General features: G+C 43.0%; 1 protein-coding gene across 1 annotated transcript in view; it reads right to left on the bottom strand.

The window, feature by feature from the left end:
• CRYL1 (crystallin lambda 1) overlaps positions 1 to 17,190 on the bottom strand; it is a 58,302-nt gene extending 41,112 nt beyond the window's left edge. The window contains exons 1-3 of the mRNA XM_032203432.1: positions 17,094 to 17,190; positions 14,712 to 14,819; positions 5,276 to 5,402 (exon numbers count right to left, since the gene is read on the bottom strand). Coding sequence (XP_032059323.1) covers positions 5,276 to 5,402; positions 14,712 to 14,819; positions 17,094 to 17,125 — 267 coding nt within the window. The 5' untranslated portion in view covers positions 17,126 to 17,190. The remainder of the gene's footprint in view (positions 1 to 5,275; positions 5,403 to 14,711; positions 14,820 to 17,093) is intronic.
• Between the last annotated feature and the right edge of the window lie 443 nt (positions 17,191 to 17,633).

Genomic DNA, 17,633 nt, shown 5'->3' with positions numbered 1-17,633 from the left:
AAACTTCCAGTTCATCTCAAGCATGGACTTCATCAAGTATTTCGCAGCAAATCTTTGAGCTCAAACTGTTTCACCCCTAAAAATGGAGAACAGTTTTCCTCAAGCTTCCCCAGCGATGGCGAGGCAGTTGATGTCCCAGAACCAGCTCCCTCAGAAGCTGAAATGGAATTGCTGGTGCCTCAGACCAGTGTTTGAGGTAGATAAGGTAAAACCAGGCCTAAGGTTATGTTTGCCCAGTTAAGAGCAAACAGATCCGTGTTTGCCTGTCCAGTGCTCCAAGCTGACCAGACACCAGTCCCAAAGGAGCTGTTACCGCAGTGCTTGCACACTGCCTTGCAGCAGCTTTCCATTTACAGAGGTACTTCATTAACACAGCTTCCAAACCAGGCTTGTCTCCCAGCCTACGAGCTCAGGGCAGCTCAAGACACCTTTGCACATTGACCTGTCTGCAGACAGGTCACCACCAGAAGCACAAACCTTCTTGGAAGCCATCAGACGAGCAGAACAAACACTAATGGTAGAAATTGGTACCAATCAGTCAAGCAAGTTTGTGTGACAAGAGACACGAGACACCAGCTGTCAAGACTCCCAAGTCAATGCTGTTATCCCATCCTGAAACACATCCAGACTTTCTGGAAGTTAATTTTAAGGTGGTAGAACTTTTTAAATTATTATTTATGTCTACCTGGGAGATATAATACATCCAGGAAGGTCTGAAAGAAACCAAGCCAAAAATCTACTAGTGTTATTATTATCAGTTCAAGAGTTTGCACATGTAAGGTAGGGTGGTGGGAGGGAGTCCTCCCATTTTAACATAAGGAAAAAAAAAGAAACTGCTCAAGGGCTGTTCTGGAAAAGTTCATTTAAAATGTAAAAGGATAAATACCTCACACCATGGGGATTATGAATCCTCTCTTTATGAATTCCTTATGAATTCAGTAGTCTGAATTCCAAGCTTAACGTCATCCTCTTGCCAGCCTGCTTTGTCCCATGCCACAGCCCAGCTGGTAGGCTCAAAGAGCACCTCCCTGAGCAGGCAGCTCACCGTGAGCACTGGCCTCAAAGCCCAGGTTTTGCTGCTGCTCTCCCTGCTTGCTGCTGGAGAACATGGTAGCTCAAGTATCAAGCATTAGATCTTACCAGCAGCTAGTCATTTTATCCTCCTATGAGAGCTAATAGGCTTTGGAACAATTTAGTAACAGAAAAATAGAGCAAAGCATATAAAGAAAGGCTTTTGCTTTAATAGCACCATGGTAAGAGATTATACAAATGCTGCACTGATTTTTATTATTTAGTAATTAGAGGCACTGCCAACTGCTTCTAAGTAGCACAGGAAAACTGAGAGGTGAAACTGCACTTCCATCATTTTCCTGGGTGAATACTCAGTTTTAAAGCAAAAAGCAAATTAATTTCCTTCCGAAGATGATGTAAAGCACACCAAATCATCAAGATAGCTTACTTCATAGAAGTGCCCATGAGATAGAAGATACAAACAAAAACACAGCAAGGCATACCTTGTTTTTAGAAGTTCACAACACTACTATTCCAAATAGTAGTCCTTCTCAGTCCTTCTAATTATTTCTTGCATCTTTCACTTCACTTTTCCATTGTATCTTCATTACTGCTATTCAAGAAGTTTCATATTTTTATAATTTCACCCCATTCATTTCAAGTTATGTCCCACTAGAACAGCATAGAAGGCTATCTGCAGAATTCATTCAAGCAGTGCAAACATCAAGGAAATTTTTAGTTTGAGGTGGACTTACTCTACAAAGGCCAAATTTGAAAATAAGTTAAGATTTAACCAACTGAAATCTAGTGCAAAGAAATGGAGATCTCATGGAAGTCTTCTGACAAGTTAATCAGTAGGTTTTTATCACTAGGCCAGAAAATTAAGCCCTTTATATTCAACTAAGATTAACGCAAATGACATCTTAATTTTTAAGTAACCAATAATTAAAAATAAAAAATAAGAAAAAAAAACAATACACTTGTCTTCATAGTCCACCTTGTCCTTCCAGGTGGAAAGCTGTATGCTGTGAAGTTTCGGAAGTTTAATATGGTTCATCCAGGCAGAAAGTAATCAGTTCAATGCTGAAATAGGGCTATGAACCTAAAAATAAGGATTCTTTTTTTTATTTCCCTTCTCACCTCCAAAAGAACAAACTGAAGGCTAGTTCAAATAATTTGTCTGCTTACATTGTGTATTTGGTAACACTTCATTTCAAGCCAAAATTCGATACTATGGCTTGGAACTGATAAGCTGATATGAACACCACCAACAGCGTTTCACACTTCAGGCTTGTTACCCTTCAGCATGCTGCACCTCCTTCATTTATTTATACGCTTAACATGTAGCTGTTAAGTGTTATCAGAAGGATTAAGAGAACATAAGATAGTACCAGAAAGCTTGAGAGCTTGCATTACCCCAGGTAGATTGTTGCTATTCAGGCACTATTAATGCAACACTGCTGTCTTCAGTTACCTGAAGGGAGCACACACAAGCCAGATTCTTCTCAAAGGTCCACAGTAGTAGGACAAGAGGCAAGGGACAAAAGTTGCAGGAAGGAAAATTCCAATTAGATACCAGAAAAGAAGTTTCACAATGAGAGTAATCAAATGCTGTAACAAGTTACCTGGGGAGGCTGGAAGTCTCCATCCTTAGAAATATGCAAAACTCAACTGGACAAACTCTGGGCAAGCTGATGTAAGCTGGTCCTGCTTAGAGCAGCAGGTTGGACAAGGTGACTTCCACAGGTCCCTTCCAATACAGAATTACTCTGATTTTGCAACACTTTCCCAATGCCCGCTTCGCTGATCAGCTGATCAAGAAGAATATGAAGGGGACAGAAAAATGCAGCCCCTGATTTAATCTGAAGTAGCATGCAGGACCTTACTGAAAACTCTTAGGGCTGAAGAGCCTCTCTACCAGGAACAAAAGCAAACATTCAAAATCTCTAGGGGCTAGTAACAAGTGCTAGTAACTCTATGACAGCTGCACTCAGCTTCAGAAGATAGTAAAATACAAGTGAGGATGCTTGAAAGGAGATGCACACTTGCCAGCAAAAGAGGACTGGATGCTTACAGGTGGCATGGAAGGAACAGACATACCATATTGACAAACTAGGTGGTAAGAAATGCTTGGAAGAGCAAGAGAAAACAGGCAAAACTTGGAGTCTGCTAGAACCAAGAAGGCAGACTTCATAAAGCTGTGAGAACCAGGTGCTCAAATGATCGTGCCAGCAAAGGACTGTTTATTTGCCAAAGACAAAAAATACACAGAAAAAAGTTATTTCTCCTTCAGAATGCATTAAGAGTAATGTATAGAGCCAAGAAATAACCTAAGTACATAAGGAACATCTGGATAACAGAATTATTTATTTTATTTTTTATATATTTCCACTTCTCCTTTCTACTCCCTGCAGACACTGAAGATCTCCTCTTAGGAGCTCCCAGGGTCTGTCTCAAGTGGGAAGAAGTGGAAGAAATCTTAGAACAAAGGGAGGGGGGGGTGAAAAATCAAGGTACTGGGACACGGTATCCAGTTTTGATGTGTTTGCATTGCCCCAAACCAGTAAGTGATACACAACTGCTCACTTGAAACAACTGAATGAATGCATTTTGATAGCAAAGAGCAGGAGAGTAGCAAGCACAGTGCCAATTTTAAGGAAACTAAGGGAAGATTTCTACACTGAGCCTGTAAGCTTTATGTCTCTATTAAGAGAGTTAAGAGAAAAAGGGAGCACTGAATGAGCTTTAAATAAATGTGGAAGAGTCAAAGCAACGTTTTCAAAGAGAAGCATTGCCTCACAAATCTAGTTGAATTCTCTAAATGAGGCAACAGGCACAGGAGTCACACAGCTGATGCAGTCAGTAAGGATGTCTGGAAGTCTTGTAACAAAGACCAAGACATTTGACATATATAGGCTTTCAAGGAAGTTAACTAGCTATGTGAGGGGAAAAAAAAGTCCTTTCACGGACAGTAACTGGTAAAGATGGTAAGCATCAAGTAAGTACAGTCAGCTCTTACTCAGTGAAAGATGCTGACCAGTGCTGTTTCACAAAGATTAAATGACCTGCAAGTTAGCTCACAGATTTAAGTTGATCCTTCTCATTATTACCGCAAACATCTGCAGGAGGACTTTATAAGACTGAGTGAATAGACAAACTCACAGATTAAACTCTGTAGACGTGATACATATGTGAAAACAATATGAACTGACAAACTCTAAGCTCATTACTAATGAGGAAGTAAGATACTGAGCTAACACCATATAGTTTCATGACCTTGTGAAAAGGAAGCGAACACAAAATAGTACACGACTGTAGGAATCTGCAAGTGCATTCACATCTTGACTGCTCTGTGAGGCTTCCCTCTGCCTCCCCTTCTTCCCCATTCAACTGGCTACACAGGAGGAAGATGGGGTCTGGACATCTGTCCTCTTTTAGGCAGACTCAGTTCTGTGCAGACTCAGACTCATTCAGCCTTTACTCCAGAAATGGTCACTAATGCACCTATTCCCTCAACTATACCCATATCAACGAGCATATGAGCAGTTATGCAGCACAGAATAATCAGGTCCAATAATTTAACTTGTTCCCCAGCCAGATTTTATTAGCAGCACAGATCCAGCCCTGCCTACTAACCTTATTTTTAATACTCTAACGCTCTGCCCATAGTTGGTTTTGGCTACAGTTCTCCCTCTTCATGCAGCACTCTTTGTAGCATCCATGACAAGCGATTGTGGCAGAGATAGGATGTGCACTCCACAGAGCCTAACCTGTTTTTGCCTGAGGGCACAAGCAAGAAGAGGCTTGCTTTTCACCAGTCACAAGTCAGTCCTGGGCATAGCCATGTTCCCTGCCTTACCTAGATACCTGGAGAAGAAATACTTTTTAGTCCTAGCTCTAGCATGAGCGATGTTGCTGAAATAGATAAGCTCTCCCCCAAGAATCTCCTGCCCCAGCCTCCTTCTTCTAACAGGTATGGTCTTTGTTGCACGTGGAGGTCAGCAATTCCCTCTCAGCTTAGCCAGCTGTCAGCCTCTTCCAACATAACCCAGAAGAAACTTGCAAAGACTCTTGAGCAGGCAAACCTGCAAAGAGGCATGATCTCCCCTGCTGGGATACTAGGCTGGAAAGAACTTTAATCATAACAAGCACAACCATCCTCACAGGGTCAGGGTGCTGAACTCTCCACCGCCCACCTACTGCGCAGTAGTTTTTCATCATCTTTCTTAAACTGTTTGCTCGCTGTTGCTAAATCTTTGCTTACCTGAATGAAAGTAGCACCCTCTACTGCTGCCTTCAGGTCTGTGCAAATGCTGATGAGAGCCAACTGCTTCTCTGCATTCAAAGATCCTTTCAGGAATCCTGACTCCTCCAGCTCTTTCATTTGTTTCCTGATAGAAACAAGACACACACAAGTACCTGATCATTTTTAAGCCACATTTACTTTTTTGTTTTTTAAATAAAAGCTTCTTAAAAACCCAGAAACATGAACACTATTTGCCATGCCGCAGCATTTATTTGTACTCGAAAACAAAGGTTAGTTTTGGTCATTTCTCTCTGCTAAGGTTTTTCTTCTCTTCAGTCATGGGCAGCTGCAAGATTTATTCCTAGCCCCAAATTTGTCACCGCCACCAGCCTGTTTTCACTAATGCAAAATCAGAAAGATTTTCTACTTATATTTAACAAGAATAGAGATACCTTTAATTTATTTCCTCTAGCATTACAAACAGCTTTTGGTGACACCTCTGTAGGATCACTGTTTAACTGAATAAAAAAATGCATTCCATAATGCCAAGAGTCATTCCTAAAAAAACACATTCCCCAGCACAGATAATGAATACAGAGCAAGTTTAATAACTACAGGAATTTTCAGACACTGAGTGGCCGGAGTTTGAACTGAATGTTCAAGTATACAACTGCTGGGGTTGGACACGCCACCTGAGAAAGCGCCTCCGCAGCTTAAAACCATCAAAAGTCAAGAGCAAGCCTCAAAATTATGTAAGTAATTGAGAGGTGTAATTTCCACAGAAATTAAGTGGGATTACAGCACCTCATCACAATTAACCTGAAGCTATTTGATGTAGCCATTATTACAGTTAAATCTGTTGGTTACCTCAAGGCAGAACTCCTCTAAAGCCTTTGCTTATTATTCAGCAAAAAGTGCTCATCCTGAAGAGGAGGAAATTGAGCTAATGATTAGCAGCGGGAGAAAAAAATAATCCTTTGTTCTCCCTACCAAACAAGTTCCGAAACTTTGGCTTCTTTTTGAATGCCTCCTTAGACAGCAAGTAAATTGCACTTGGCACCCAACTGGAGGGTGGAAACGCCACAGCAAACAGAGGAGCTGGACAGCCTGGAAAGAAAAAGTTTGTGATTTGTGTAACATAAAAATACACTTCGCTGAATACTGAAACAACCAGGGATCCAGAATGCTTTTTCTAAGTGACTGCAGCGCAGACATGACAGTTTTCACAAGGGGCTGTCTGGGACAGCGTATGTTAAATGTGTAGAAGATACTTACATACACCAAGATGATCTCTGTACCCAGCCACAAACCAGTCCTCAGTAAGTCTGCCCCCTCTTGTCCCCAAACAGCACCACTGGGTTCGTTTTTGCATCTAGAGACCTCAGAAGAGATGGGGCTCCCTGAGTCCATCAATATTTTTCCAAGCAGCCCTTCAAATTAAGGGAAAGGGATGCAGGTTGCCCTGCCTCTATCTTCTCCATGCTTTTCAGGCTGCTGGCTGAGCAGTGTGGGATAACACACCCACACTTCATGAGGCCATCCCTCTATTTAGGGCTCTTTCCTGTCAACAAGTCTTGAGCCCACAGATCTAATATTAAGCTTCCTCCTCCAGATTTCTTCAAGAGACTGAGGGGGATTCATCTCACCTACCCTGCCAGTACGTACATCTGAGGCAATCACCTTCAGCTCTCGTTTAGAGAAGGGAGAACAAAGTGTTTCGGGTACATTTGCCTGATCTTTTTTAGGCACTCAAATATGGGATCTTTCTCATCTTATGACAGAAGCAGCTTTTTTAGCTGAAATAGGTAGAATGAGCCATTTAGACCACAGTATTCTGAAGTTACCAAAGATAAAAGTTTTCAGAGATTTATTTAAAGACAACCCAGTTCCGACTGAGCTATACAGAAGGAAGTCAAACCTCAGAGGTTCAATGGGCCCTCAGACCTTCAGCTGGGAACAGCTCACTAAATCAACCATCAACTTCCAGAGAATCAGAATTTTACTTCAGCAGCTGTGTAGCTGGAGTATGTCCAAGAAAATACAACAAGCATAGACTCTGGTAGTTCCATCATGGCTTTATTAGGAGGTCATAACCACCTGCTGCCCTGCAAGTTACCTTGACTCCCTCCCTCCCACTGAAAGTGGTGTAGAGGAGAGCATTTGTTTCCCAGCAGACAATCCAGACTCCCAATGCATCTCTCCAACACCACCCCAGAGCTGCAACACCTCACCACTAAAACCTGGGTAAGGAGCACTCTGCAGCAGTCACAGGCATACAGAACAGCCCTGCTCCTGGTTTAGCACAAAAGCCAGAAGAGGCAAATACCTTCTAATCTCCACGGACTTTGCACCTTCAATCAAAGCATTTCCTATAATTTGGGAGTAGGCAAGATGTTAACTGAAACCCTCTATGAAGTTGGTAAAGGTTAACATTGTACCTTCCAAAACAGAATAGGCACCCGTATTTCAGAATAAGCACGTACTTCAACTTTCAACTCTTCAACTTTCAAACACACACAAGAAAAACAAGCTGTAAAACACACACAGCTAACTCCTACAAGCATTAGCTTTCTCCTCTTCAAGGAAATCCTTCAATACTTAACTCCAGATAATCTTTTCTGCGGTGCAAGTTCTGATACCTTATTTTTGTAACAGCTGATCATTGACAACGCTTTTTTAAAACTGTTTTAGGCAGAGCACGCCTCAGTAAACAGCCAGGCACTGCATTCTGTTTACATTGGACAACACCTTTGGAAAGGTTTGTACTTAGCTAGAAAATGAAGCCAGGAGTTATGCACTTTCCAGGCACTGCTCAGGTCTGTCATGTTTGTTTCTCTGGAGTCCCTTGGATTTGGGGCCAAAATTAATGTTTCTATCAGCCTGTGTAGTCCAAAATTTAAGCATGGTTCTATCAGCTTTCTGCCTCTTTTCTCAAATACGGGTTTATACTCAAACTCTGGTTAGTGACACAGAAATCAGTAGAAAATCCATCAAGTTTCTCAGCAAGTTCCCCACTCAGCTCCTTGACAAGCAGCAACAGGACAGCTGCAGAGCACGGCCTTCTGCCTCTTCAGTAATCTGCGTGGCAATCTGCAGGAACAGGACACTTCAGCTCCCTTTTTGCAAGCTGCCAGGATACACCACGGGTGGCTAAGCAGCAGCTCTAATTGACTTCCTAAGGCTTCTGACCCACTGAAGATGCCAGCACATTGTGTGTAAAGGGACTGGTGCATCTAAACTGAAGTATCCAAACTTCTGGCTCCTGATGCCTTCCTTGTGAAGTGAAACGGTAGGGGACCAATTAATTCAGAAGGCATCAAATATTCGTTCATCAGAAGTCCATTTCACAGGCACAGTTGCCTGAATGCAGCATCCTCTTGCCATAGCCCATACTTATTTTTTTTTTTTTTTTTTTAAAAAAAAGCAAAGTTTGAAGAGACCAGAACAGAATCACGCCCTTCCACGAAGGTGGTGAAGCTCCTGTTCACTTTCTGTGCAATTTTACACTTCCTCATTCCTCCTGGCCCTCTGAAACTCTGTACCATGATTGTTGCTAGCTGTGTTGAATCCCTCAGTTACCAGAGAGGTGGCATTTATTCATCTTCCACAAGCTCTTGTAGAAGTTCACAGCACCTGTCTTCTGTTCCGTTCCTTTTTTCCCTCTGCCAGTGATGAGCATCCACCCATTCTGCCTCTGCCATAAGCCATTACACACTATACTGTGCACAGAAAATACAATTTCTTAACTAACCTACAAAGCTACTGCCTTCATTCTTCAGAGTTATAGGCTAGACCATTCCTCCCTCACCCCTTCTTCTTCCTGCAGAAACTCCTTTCTGTTAACATCACCCAGCTTGCAATTTAAATTTTACTTGGAACAGAACATGAAATGCAATTAATGCATTACTTCAATTTTGGCTTTCCCTTTCCCTAGGGGATTTTTTTTTTTTGCCCCCTTCATTAATATATTTATTGACAGTTTGGTTATTTTCTTCCACAAATGAATTCTAATCCTTCCAAATGCAATCCCTACTTACATTCCCCTGGGGTACTAGACTGGGACAGAAGCAGTGTGAGCAATGGAGGAAAGCTTCCATAAGAGACTTACCATACATTAAGGCCCACAACAGACTGGTTTATGCATACAGCAGTGCACCACTGACCTCTGCTGGGTGAGTTTTTATTCAGAGCAGCCTCATGTTCAGGGTGATCATCACTGAGTACGATCACAGACTCAAAGGCCACGGCAGCCGTTGCTGGAGGACACACCACGGGACTCCACTCTGCAGCTGTGTCACAGAGCACATGAAGCAGTAGCTTGAAGAATTTGTCTCAGTACCCATAAGGTCTTCAGAGAATGGTGAATTCATGTCCGTAAGAAAATACTGCCTCCTTTTAGAGCCCACCCTTCAACAAGCATCTCTGTTGTACCAGACTGCCCATGTCAACACTGTCCTGAGAACTGAACTGTTATTTGCTTCAAGATAAGGCACAAAATCTATAGCTAACGACTACTGAATCACAACTCACTGACCAGATCAGCAAGAGGAAGGGAGGGGAAGAAGAGGCAACGCCAAAAATGCTTCTTCACAACTTCAGCCAGCCGCCTTTGCCCAAAAACCAGAGCCAGCACCACACTGCTATCTACTGCTGTCTGATAAACGAGGGAGTAGCTGGAGTGGAAAGAAAAACCAAAACCCCACACAACCCCCATCACATCACCAGCCCCACAGATCTAGCCTGAGACACAACAGGTCAAGCTTGGAAACAAATGCCCCAACACTAGGACCAGCTTACTGTCTGCACACACAATGGCCAAATACTAAGCTGCTAATATTGAGTTGCAAGTGGCCATTTTAAAGTATTCACATCCAAATCCCCTCTTCCTGCTTTCCCAAAGCTGAATACAAGCATACAACTTACACAGTACAGGTTTCCTACCCAGAACAGCAGGACAAGCTGGTCCAGACATGAGATCCAGAGCTGCCAAATGCACTTTCTCCACAGAAATGTCTGTGTATTAAAGCAGGACAGTTGCTCATCTTCCTCGGGCAGTTTTGAAGAGGCAGAAAGCAAAGGACTCCAGGACAGCTAGTGCACAGCATAAAAGCATGGCAATGCATGCAAACCGATCTGACTTCTGAGATCTCCTGAAGGTTCACATGCACACACAGAGGCCTCAGGAAGTCTCAAGTCCAGCTTGCACCTGCAGCAAAACTACTGCTTAGACCAGGTGAGGTTAACCTTGGCTTTGTGCAGCCAAACCTTGAAAGCCTTCAGGAATGGAAATTTCATCACCTTTACAGATAATCTGTTACTTCTGCATACCAGGCAAGCATCAACACCGTAACTGTTCTCAAAGCACAGCCTTTCTCATTGCAAAAGTCAGCCTTATTTAAAGCCTATATTCAAGCTGCCAAGGGGAACTGGCTGCCACACAGGAATGAGGAGAAAAAACAACATTTCTCTTTGGAGACTGTTTCAAATGGCTTCCAAACACTCAAGGAGAAAATGCCACGTCTACTTTCTACATCAAGAAACATTACATTGCTACAGACAGAAGCTTTTTTCCCCCCAATCACAGAACAAGGCAATGTATTTAGGTCTCCCAAACTTATGTCCTGTCTCATCAGCTGAGAAATAGGAAACTTTAAAAACTTTTAAAGTCCTTTTTGCATCTTGAAAATATCCTATTATTACAGATGGGGAAAGGACCCAAAGAGAATGGAAGCAGACACCGTTCCTAAAGGGACTTGTCTCTACAGCTTCCAAACGTAAGTTACTCAGCAAGAGCTCAGAGGATGGACAGGAGGAGTATATCACCTCCTGCACAAGACTGAGCAGACAAGCCCAAAGCACCTCTTCACATCAGCACCACTGTTAAATCTCAGGAGATGGCTACGGCATATCTGAATGCAGAACTTCTGAGAAGTAGCATTACCAACCTGCCCTGTCTTCCAGTTCCTTAAAACAGCTCGGAAACTCTTTTCTTCCCCAGTGAAAAGGGTGGCTAGAGGAAGCTACCACTCTAGAACTGTTTCTGGAAAAAAATTAGACTAGTCTCAAACATCCCATCTTATTTTTCCATATAGAATTCATTCTACAGCTTCATTATCTTTTTATTACAGCATTTTACTGTGTTTTACCTACCTTTATCAGCTGTGTAATTATGTTTAGAACAACAGCACGGTAACTACTGGAAAAAAGTTTACATATTACAAGAGTCAAAGCATTTTTGGGGGACATGCACTAGAGCATTTCCACACGGTATGTTCCAGGATTACTTCCAGGAACAGGGCACTACTTGTTTTTCTAATTCATTATTTTAAAACTCAACAACCTTGCATTCAAACCAGAATTACACTGACTCTGGAGAAAGCATACTGGATATGAAAATTTGCATTTTCCAAGGCAGGTTAATACAGGTTCTTTCTGTAGGTCAAGCAGGGCATAAAGCTGTTCGATAGTTTGTTTTCTTCTCCAGAAGAGGTTGTTCCATTAGAGCAGACACTGGTTAATAATGCTAATGGTACACCCAGTTCAGTCCAGTGTGCAGTCATTTTTTGTCAGGACACTGACTACCAAGTGTGTATCAACAGGTAGGTAGGAAATCCACTGCACCACACTAGGCCTCAATAACCACACTCTCATTTCCTTACCATATCTGGTCTACTGGCATTGTGTTGACACATATTTCCGTTTGTGTCAGTAGATGCAAATTTCACAGTTTAGACTCATTTTTGACCAGTTGTTCTGAAAATCGTGACAGAGTACATTTCAGACTTTCCACAGATACATGCAGGTTCCCATCCTTGATGTAAGTCCCTCCCAGCCTCCATGCCAGTCCTGTTGCAAGTCTGCACACAACTGCTGCCCACCTACCGTTTTGTGAGAGTTGGATTCATTAGGTTAATGAATCCCAAAATGCCCCAGTGAAACACAGATTTTATAAATCCAGAATGAGTTACAAGTCAACGTACTAAAAGTCAATCATATTAACAAATTATTTCTACTCCTTGTAGAAGTGACTACTGCGTACCACTCAAATCCAATTTTGCTTGGTTTAGAAAAGCAAAATTAAGAAGTCCTCTGTATTCTCCAGTTTTTCTTTATTATGTAAAGTACATACAACTAAGTCATAGACTGTAAACTAAAACGGAACAAAACTCTTTCCAATACTAAAGCTTAAAAAAAAATCACCAACAAAAAACAACTAACCAAACAAAACCACACTCAACTAAATCTAAGAACTTTCCTAAATTATCAGCAATGCAGAGAGAATGGAAAGCACATCCCAGCAAATCCAGAGGAGTAACCACCAGCTGGCTCTGTCATACAGCTTCCATTGGCAGCCCCTGCTGCTCTCTTCTACAAGTCTTCATTACCTACTCAAGCTCCAGCAGTTACAGAAGTATTGTATCAGTAATCCAGATGGATTTACTACAGATTGTGTGCTGTGAAATCAGTGCCAAAAAAGTTTGACTGCATTTTGATAGATACAATCATTAAAATACTGGTTGATAAAACTACATAGCTTGTGTTCTTGTCACAAAAAACAAACAAACAAAAAAAAAAAAAAAAACAACGCTTTTATTGAAACTAGACTTTTTAACTAAGGTGTTACAACAGCCAAGATACCTAAGTTAATTATAAGTTTAACTAAACACCTTATGCGAAAGGCAAAACTTGACTTGAACTCCTATGGAACAGCATGTGCAGGCACAGGACAGTACACTGACACACCCAAATGCCTCTCTACTCTACCACACACAATAATTTATGCTTTTCTTTTCCAAGCTGAAAACCTTGGAAGACTGCAGTTGTCATTCTGCTATTAGAAAAAAAAAAAAAAGAATTAGGTGAGTGCTAGCTTTAGTAATGCAGACCACAAGACTCCTCCCTTCTCCAGAAATCCAGAAGCTCATTATGGCTACTGCTATGACAGCAACTCTGCAAAAAAATGGAAGTGCCATCATATAGGGTATAGTTACAGAGGTGTTAGTCAAACCTAATGTCTATATTGAAAGTTTTGAGGAAATTATAAAAAAAAAAAGCACCACGACCAAAAAAACAACACCACACACCTGTAAGAGACAGATTTTCCCCCCTCCTTCACTATCAAATTTTTGCTTAAAAAAAATAAATCTGATTAGATATAACATACTGTCTCACATCTAAATTCCTACAAGAGGAATAGTGTACAGAGGCTCCTGATGTCACTCTTCCTTGCTGTAAGCCTTGTTACCGAAAGCAACACACCACAATCCCTTTTTAGGTACAAGTTAATCCCCATACTGGCTGCTGCACAGCAGCTAACATGTTACATTACAAGACAGCAAGAGGGAAGAAGGGCTGAAGCACTTAGCTGGATGCTTATCAGGAAGCAACCTGAACTTCAGCATTAAATGCTGATATAGCAATATGAGGCTGTACACAGAACCCCCCTATCAATGTACACTCTCACATCCACGAGAACTAGACTTCCAGGACTGGCAAAAAAAAGGTTGAATAGAACCAGTCACTGTCCCTTCTAACATAAGAACTAGGGGCCAAACAAAGCACCTGAGGAGTCAGGTTCAAAACAAACAAGACGAACAGCTCTTCACACAGAGAGCAGTAAACCCGCAGAACACAAAGTCCCTTGGCAAGGAGGCTGCAAAACGACTTACACAGGTTCAAGGCAAGGTTAAGAGAAATACTTGGAAGAAATATAGTTAAGAGTCACTCAGTACATAAGCAACTTCTAGGCACTGCAGGTCATGGGAAGGAGGGAGGGCAGACAGGCAGGACTTGAATTTGCAGCTCCGCATGTTTCCAAAGGCTTCAGCTGTAGTGCCACAGGGTTAACAGAAAAGGGTGAGGGGATTACCGTCTGAAGTAGTTTGACTGTTCTCATGTTTAAGTCCTCAAATTTGCAATTTATAAAGGTGCTTCCAAACCTCTATTGTAAATGTTCAGTAGTTGTGTCTTTAACACAACTAGCCACCTCTTCTTCTAGGATGCTGAAATGTCACTTTAAGATTATTATTTTTTTTTAATCTAGTTATAGAGAAGTGGTAATTGCAGTAGGTCTCTTTAGCAATCAGTATTAGCCTCTTTGAGTTCTGAAGAAGTCTTTGTAATCTTTCTATGCAAAAACTCCTATGTTCCTGTATTTTAAGCTTAGTCTATAGATAACCTAATCATGGAAGACATGATTTCAAGAACTTAGATTTAAACTTAATGTCTTAAACCATTATTTAATTATTGAAGCGCTCTTCAGAAGTGTCATTGAAAGATTTAGAGGCACAGTTCTAATCTTAACAGGACTTGTACTTTTAAGTTAAAGCCTTCTTTAATGCTTAAAATCTATACTCTCTTGAATAGTAAGATGAGGCTGTTCATTCCTAATTACATCCCACAGAAATCCCACAGATTCACTGCAATGTCAGTCATTTCAAGTCAGGTGACCTACCGTATGTTTTCCAGTGCACCTGTTAATTGTTGTTGTGCAATGTCATAAAGTTTCACTTTGAAGCCTCCAGCAGCAAACACCATGGCCCAGCTGCGACCAATGAGCCCACTGAAAAGGAAATAAATTTTAACCAATTAATAAAGTAGCATTTATCTGGGGTGGGGAAGGTCCAACAACAAGCACTGCAAGAACTAAAACAGAGTCCAGACTCTGCAATACTTGATCCAAAAATCAGTTACATGTTGATAAGAAACCAACCTCTCTCTGTAACAAAGCAATATCCTTTGCTAGTGGTGTAGCAGCTTCTCTGAGTGCTGGGAGAAAGATAAGAAAGAAAAAAAAGAGAAAAAGGACAGCGGAATTCTAAAGAGTAGGAGCTGCTACTCTGTGACACTAGATTCAAGTATTAACAGTTTTGTCAGCTGTAATCCTAACCTGGAAATGGTGCATGGAATCACATTATGGAGGGTTTGTTTTTTCATCTTTTTGAAACTCATTTGTTTAATTCAAAGTCTGAATATGGAGAGCAGCCCATTTGTTCAGGAGTTCAAGATCCTGCTTCAGAGTTAATCTGAGAAACCTAAGGCCCAGCTACTGCAATCATGGATCCTCTACAACTCAGGAAATGCTGTTAAGTGTGCAAAAAACAGGAGAAAAAAAAAAAAAAAGAACCACGTGGTTTTGATGCTACTTTTCCACCTACCCGCATCTAGCATCACCCTTGCTTTTGGATGAAACATCCTACCATGTTGGAGGCCTGCAGAAGGAGTCTGCCCACATCTTGTGGCAAAGCCATATTACTTGTAGCCCATTATTAAGAAATATATAAAGGAAATGTACAGTAATTGATAATTTCATCACATCTATCAAAACAATGCAGGTTTTTTAACTTAACTAGCTTTATTTGCAGGCATTAGCCTCTTTAAACAGAAGTACTGAGATACAGTACAGCAAGATTAAGTAACATCACAAATAATTATAATCCTAACAGCAACAAGAACAGAACTCTATATCCACGACTACTATTACTGGTGTTGATTTTCACATGCATTTCCTGACGTTTCTGAGATTGCTGTCCTTGTAACATTAAACTGAAGCGATGTCTGTCAACTGTAAAAATGGAAGGCAATAGGTCATCAGTAAATTATGATATGGGGGGGTAAAAATTCAGAGATAAAGCAGCAGGCCAGATAAGAAAAGGAAGAGAAAACAGGAACGCGTTCAGCCTTTAGTTAAAGAAGAATAAAAATGGAACAAAACAGGAAGTTTCAGGAAACAGCAGGAATCAGTAGAAATAACTGGGGGTGGGGTGGGGGGGTGAAACTGTGTATTTAGTGTTGTTAAACGAGAACTTAACATCTATTTAAAATACATCATTTAAAAAGAAAAAGCAAACATTTTCACTGCAGCAAGCCCAGATCTCAGCAGTTCTCAGGCAAACTACAGAGCAAGCACTTACAGGAAAATAACATATGGGTCATACTTTGTTAGCTATGATAACTTCCCAGCTAACAAATACTTCTAAACTACAAGCGTTAGGACCACCTGACCCCCTAACAAAGTATATCTAAGCCACTAGTATCTTTATAAAACATCACTCCTCTTGAACTGCACTTTTAAATGAACTTTCTCTCTTTAAAAAATCAACATTTGATCAAATAATGTATTCTATTTTGATACTGATTTTTCAGGATTGTGTGATTTGTTTTCTTAGGCACTATCAAGCGTACGAAGTCAGCGGTAGGCATCAGACTTGTGCGATGGAGCAGCAGCGCATGACAGCCGCATCCCGGGAGGATGCAGACGCACTTGACCCCAAGACGTCCCTTTAGGACAGGCAGGCACTGTCATTTGGGGCCCGCTGCTGCAGCCTGTGGATCCAGACCTTCTCCCTTGGCCTTGGCTGGTATGGATGGTGGGTTCCTCCTTAGGCAGGTAGCGCAGAGCCCGGCTCTCCGGACGCTTCTTTGTGCCAGCAGACACAGCGGGTTTCGTCGCTGGCGCGTGACAGCGGCCAGACACGTGCCTCCGACCTCGAGCTGCCTCGCTGCCAGCGTCGCCTCGCCAGGTTATTGCCCAAATCAACCAATTTTAGCTCAAGAGGACGAAGCGACACCTCCACAGCCAAACCCATCGCTGCATGCCCAACCGAGGGCCACCCCGCGGGCACACCGCGGGATGCTCCCCACCCACGGGGGCAGCTTTTAAACCTCTCCCCGGCCTCCTGCGGGCTCCCAACCACACCGAGCACCGCAGCACCGAGCCGGAGAGGGCACCGAGAGCCCGGCCGGCTGCGAGAGGCGCTGCCCCGCTGCCCCCCGCCTGCTCCTTCCCCTTCACAGCCGGCTCCCGGAGTGCGGCAAGGGAAAGGAGACGCCTCACCTGCCGATCACGGCAACCTGCGAGGACTCCATGCCCGCGGGGGACACCACCGAGCAGCAGCAGCCGCCACCACCGCCCCCGCCGCCGCCTTTAAGGCGCCCGCTCCCCACCCACGGCGGCCGCCATGTCGCGGCCGCCCCCATTGGCTCCCGCTGGCCGCGCCTCTCGGGCCGGCCTCGCCTCGCTGCCATGACGGGAGGGAGGCAGGGAGCCCGCCCCCGGGGCTCGCCTCGTCCCCTGCCGCAGCCATGCTGGCCCTACACGGAGGTTTATCCCCTCCGAAAGCGAGGAGCCGTGCTCTGGTCCTCCCCACGCCCCGGGAAGGACGGGCACTGTGTGCTCAGCCCCACGCCGTGCCAGGAGGCAGCAGGGATGGCAGCCCCTGCCAGGCTCAGGGGCACTCTGCACACTTTGCTGGGTGCACTCTGCCTGTGCCACCTCGAAGGGAGTGTGCCCCACCACTGCCTAAATCTGGCCTTAAAGTTGAGGCCCGAGTCGCCCTACTGTCAGAAACAGTTACCCTACTGTCCAAAAGCATAC

The sequence above is a fragment of the Aythya fuligula genome, chromosome 1 (genome assembly GCF_009819795.1).
Source record: "Aythya fuligula isolate bAytFul2 chromosome 1, bAytFul2.pri, whole genome shotgun sequence".
NCBI lineage: Eukaryota > Metazoa > Chordata > Aves > Anseriformes > Anatidae > Aythya > Aythya fuligula.
Note: the sequence above shows the minus strand (reverse complement) of the source record. Positions and strands in the feature narration are given on the sequence as shown.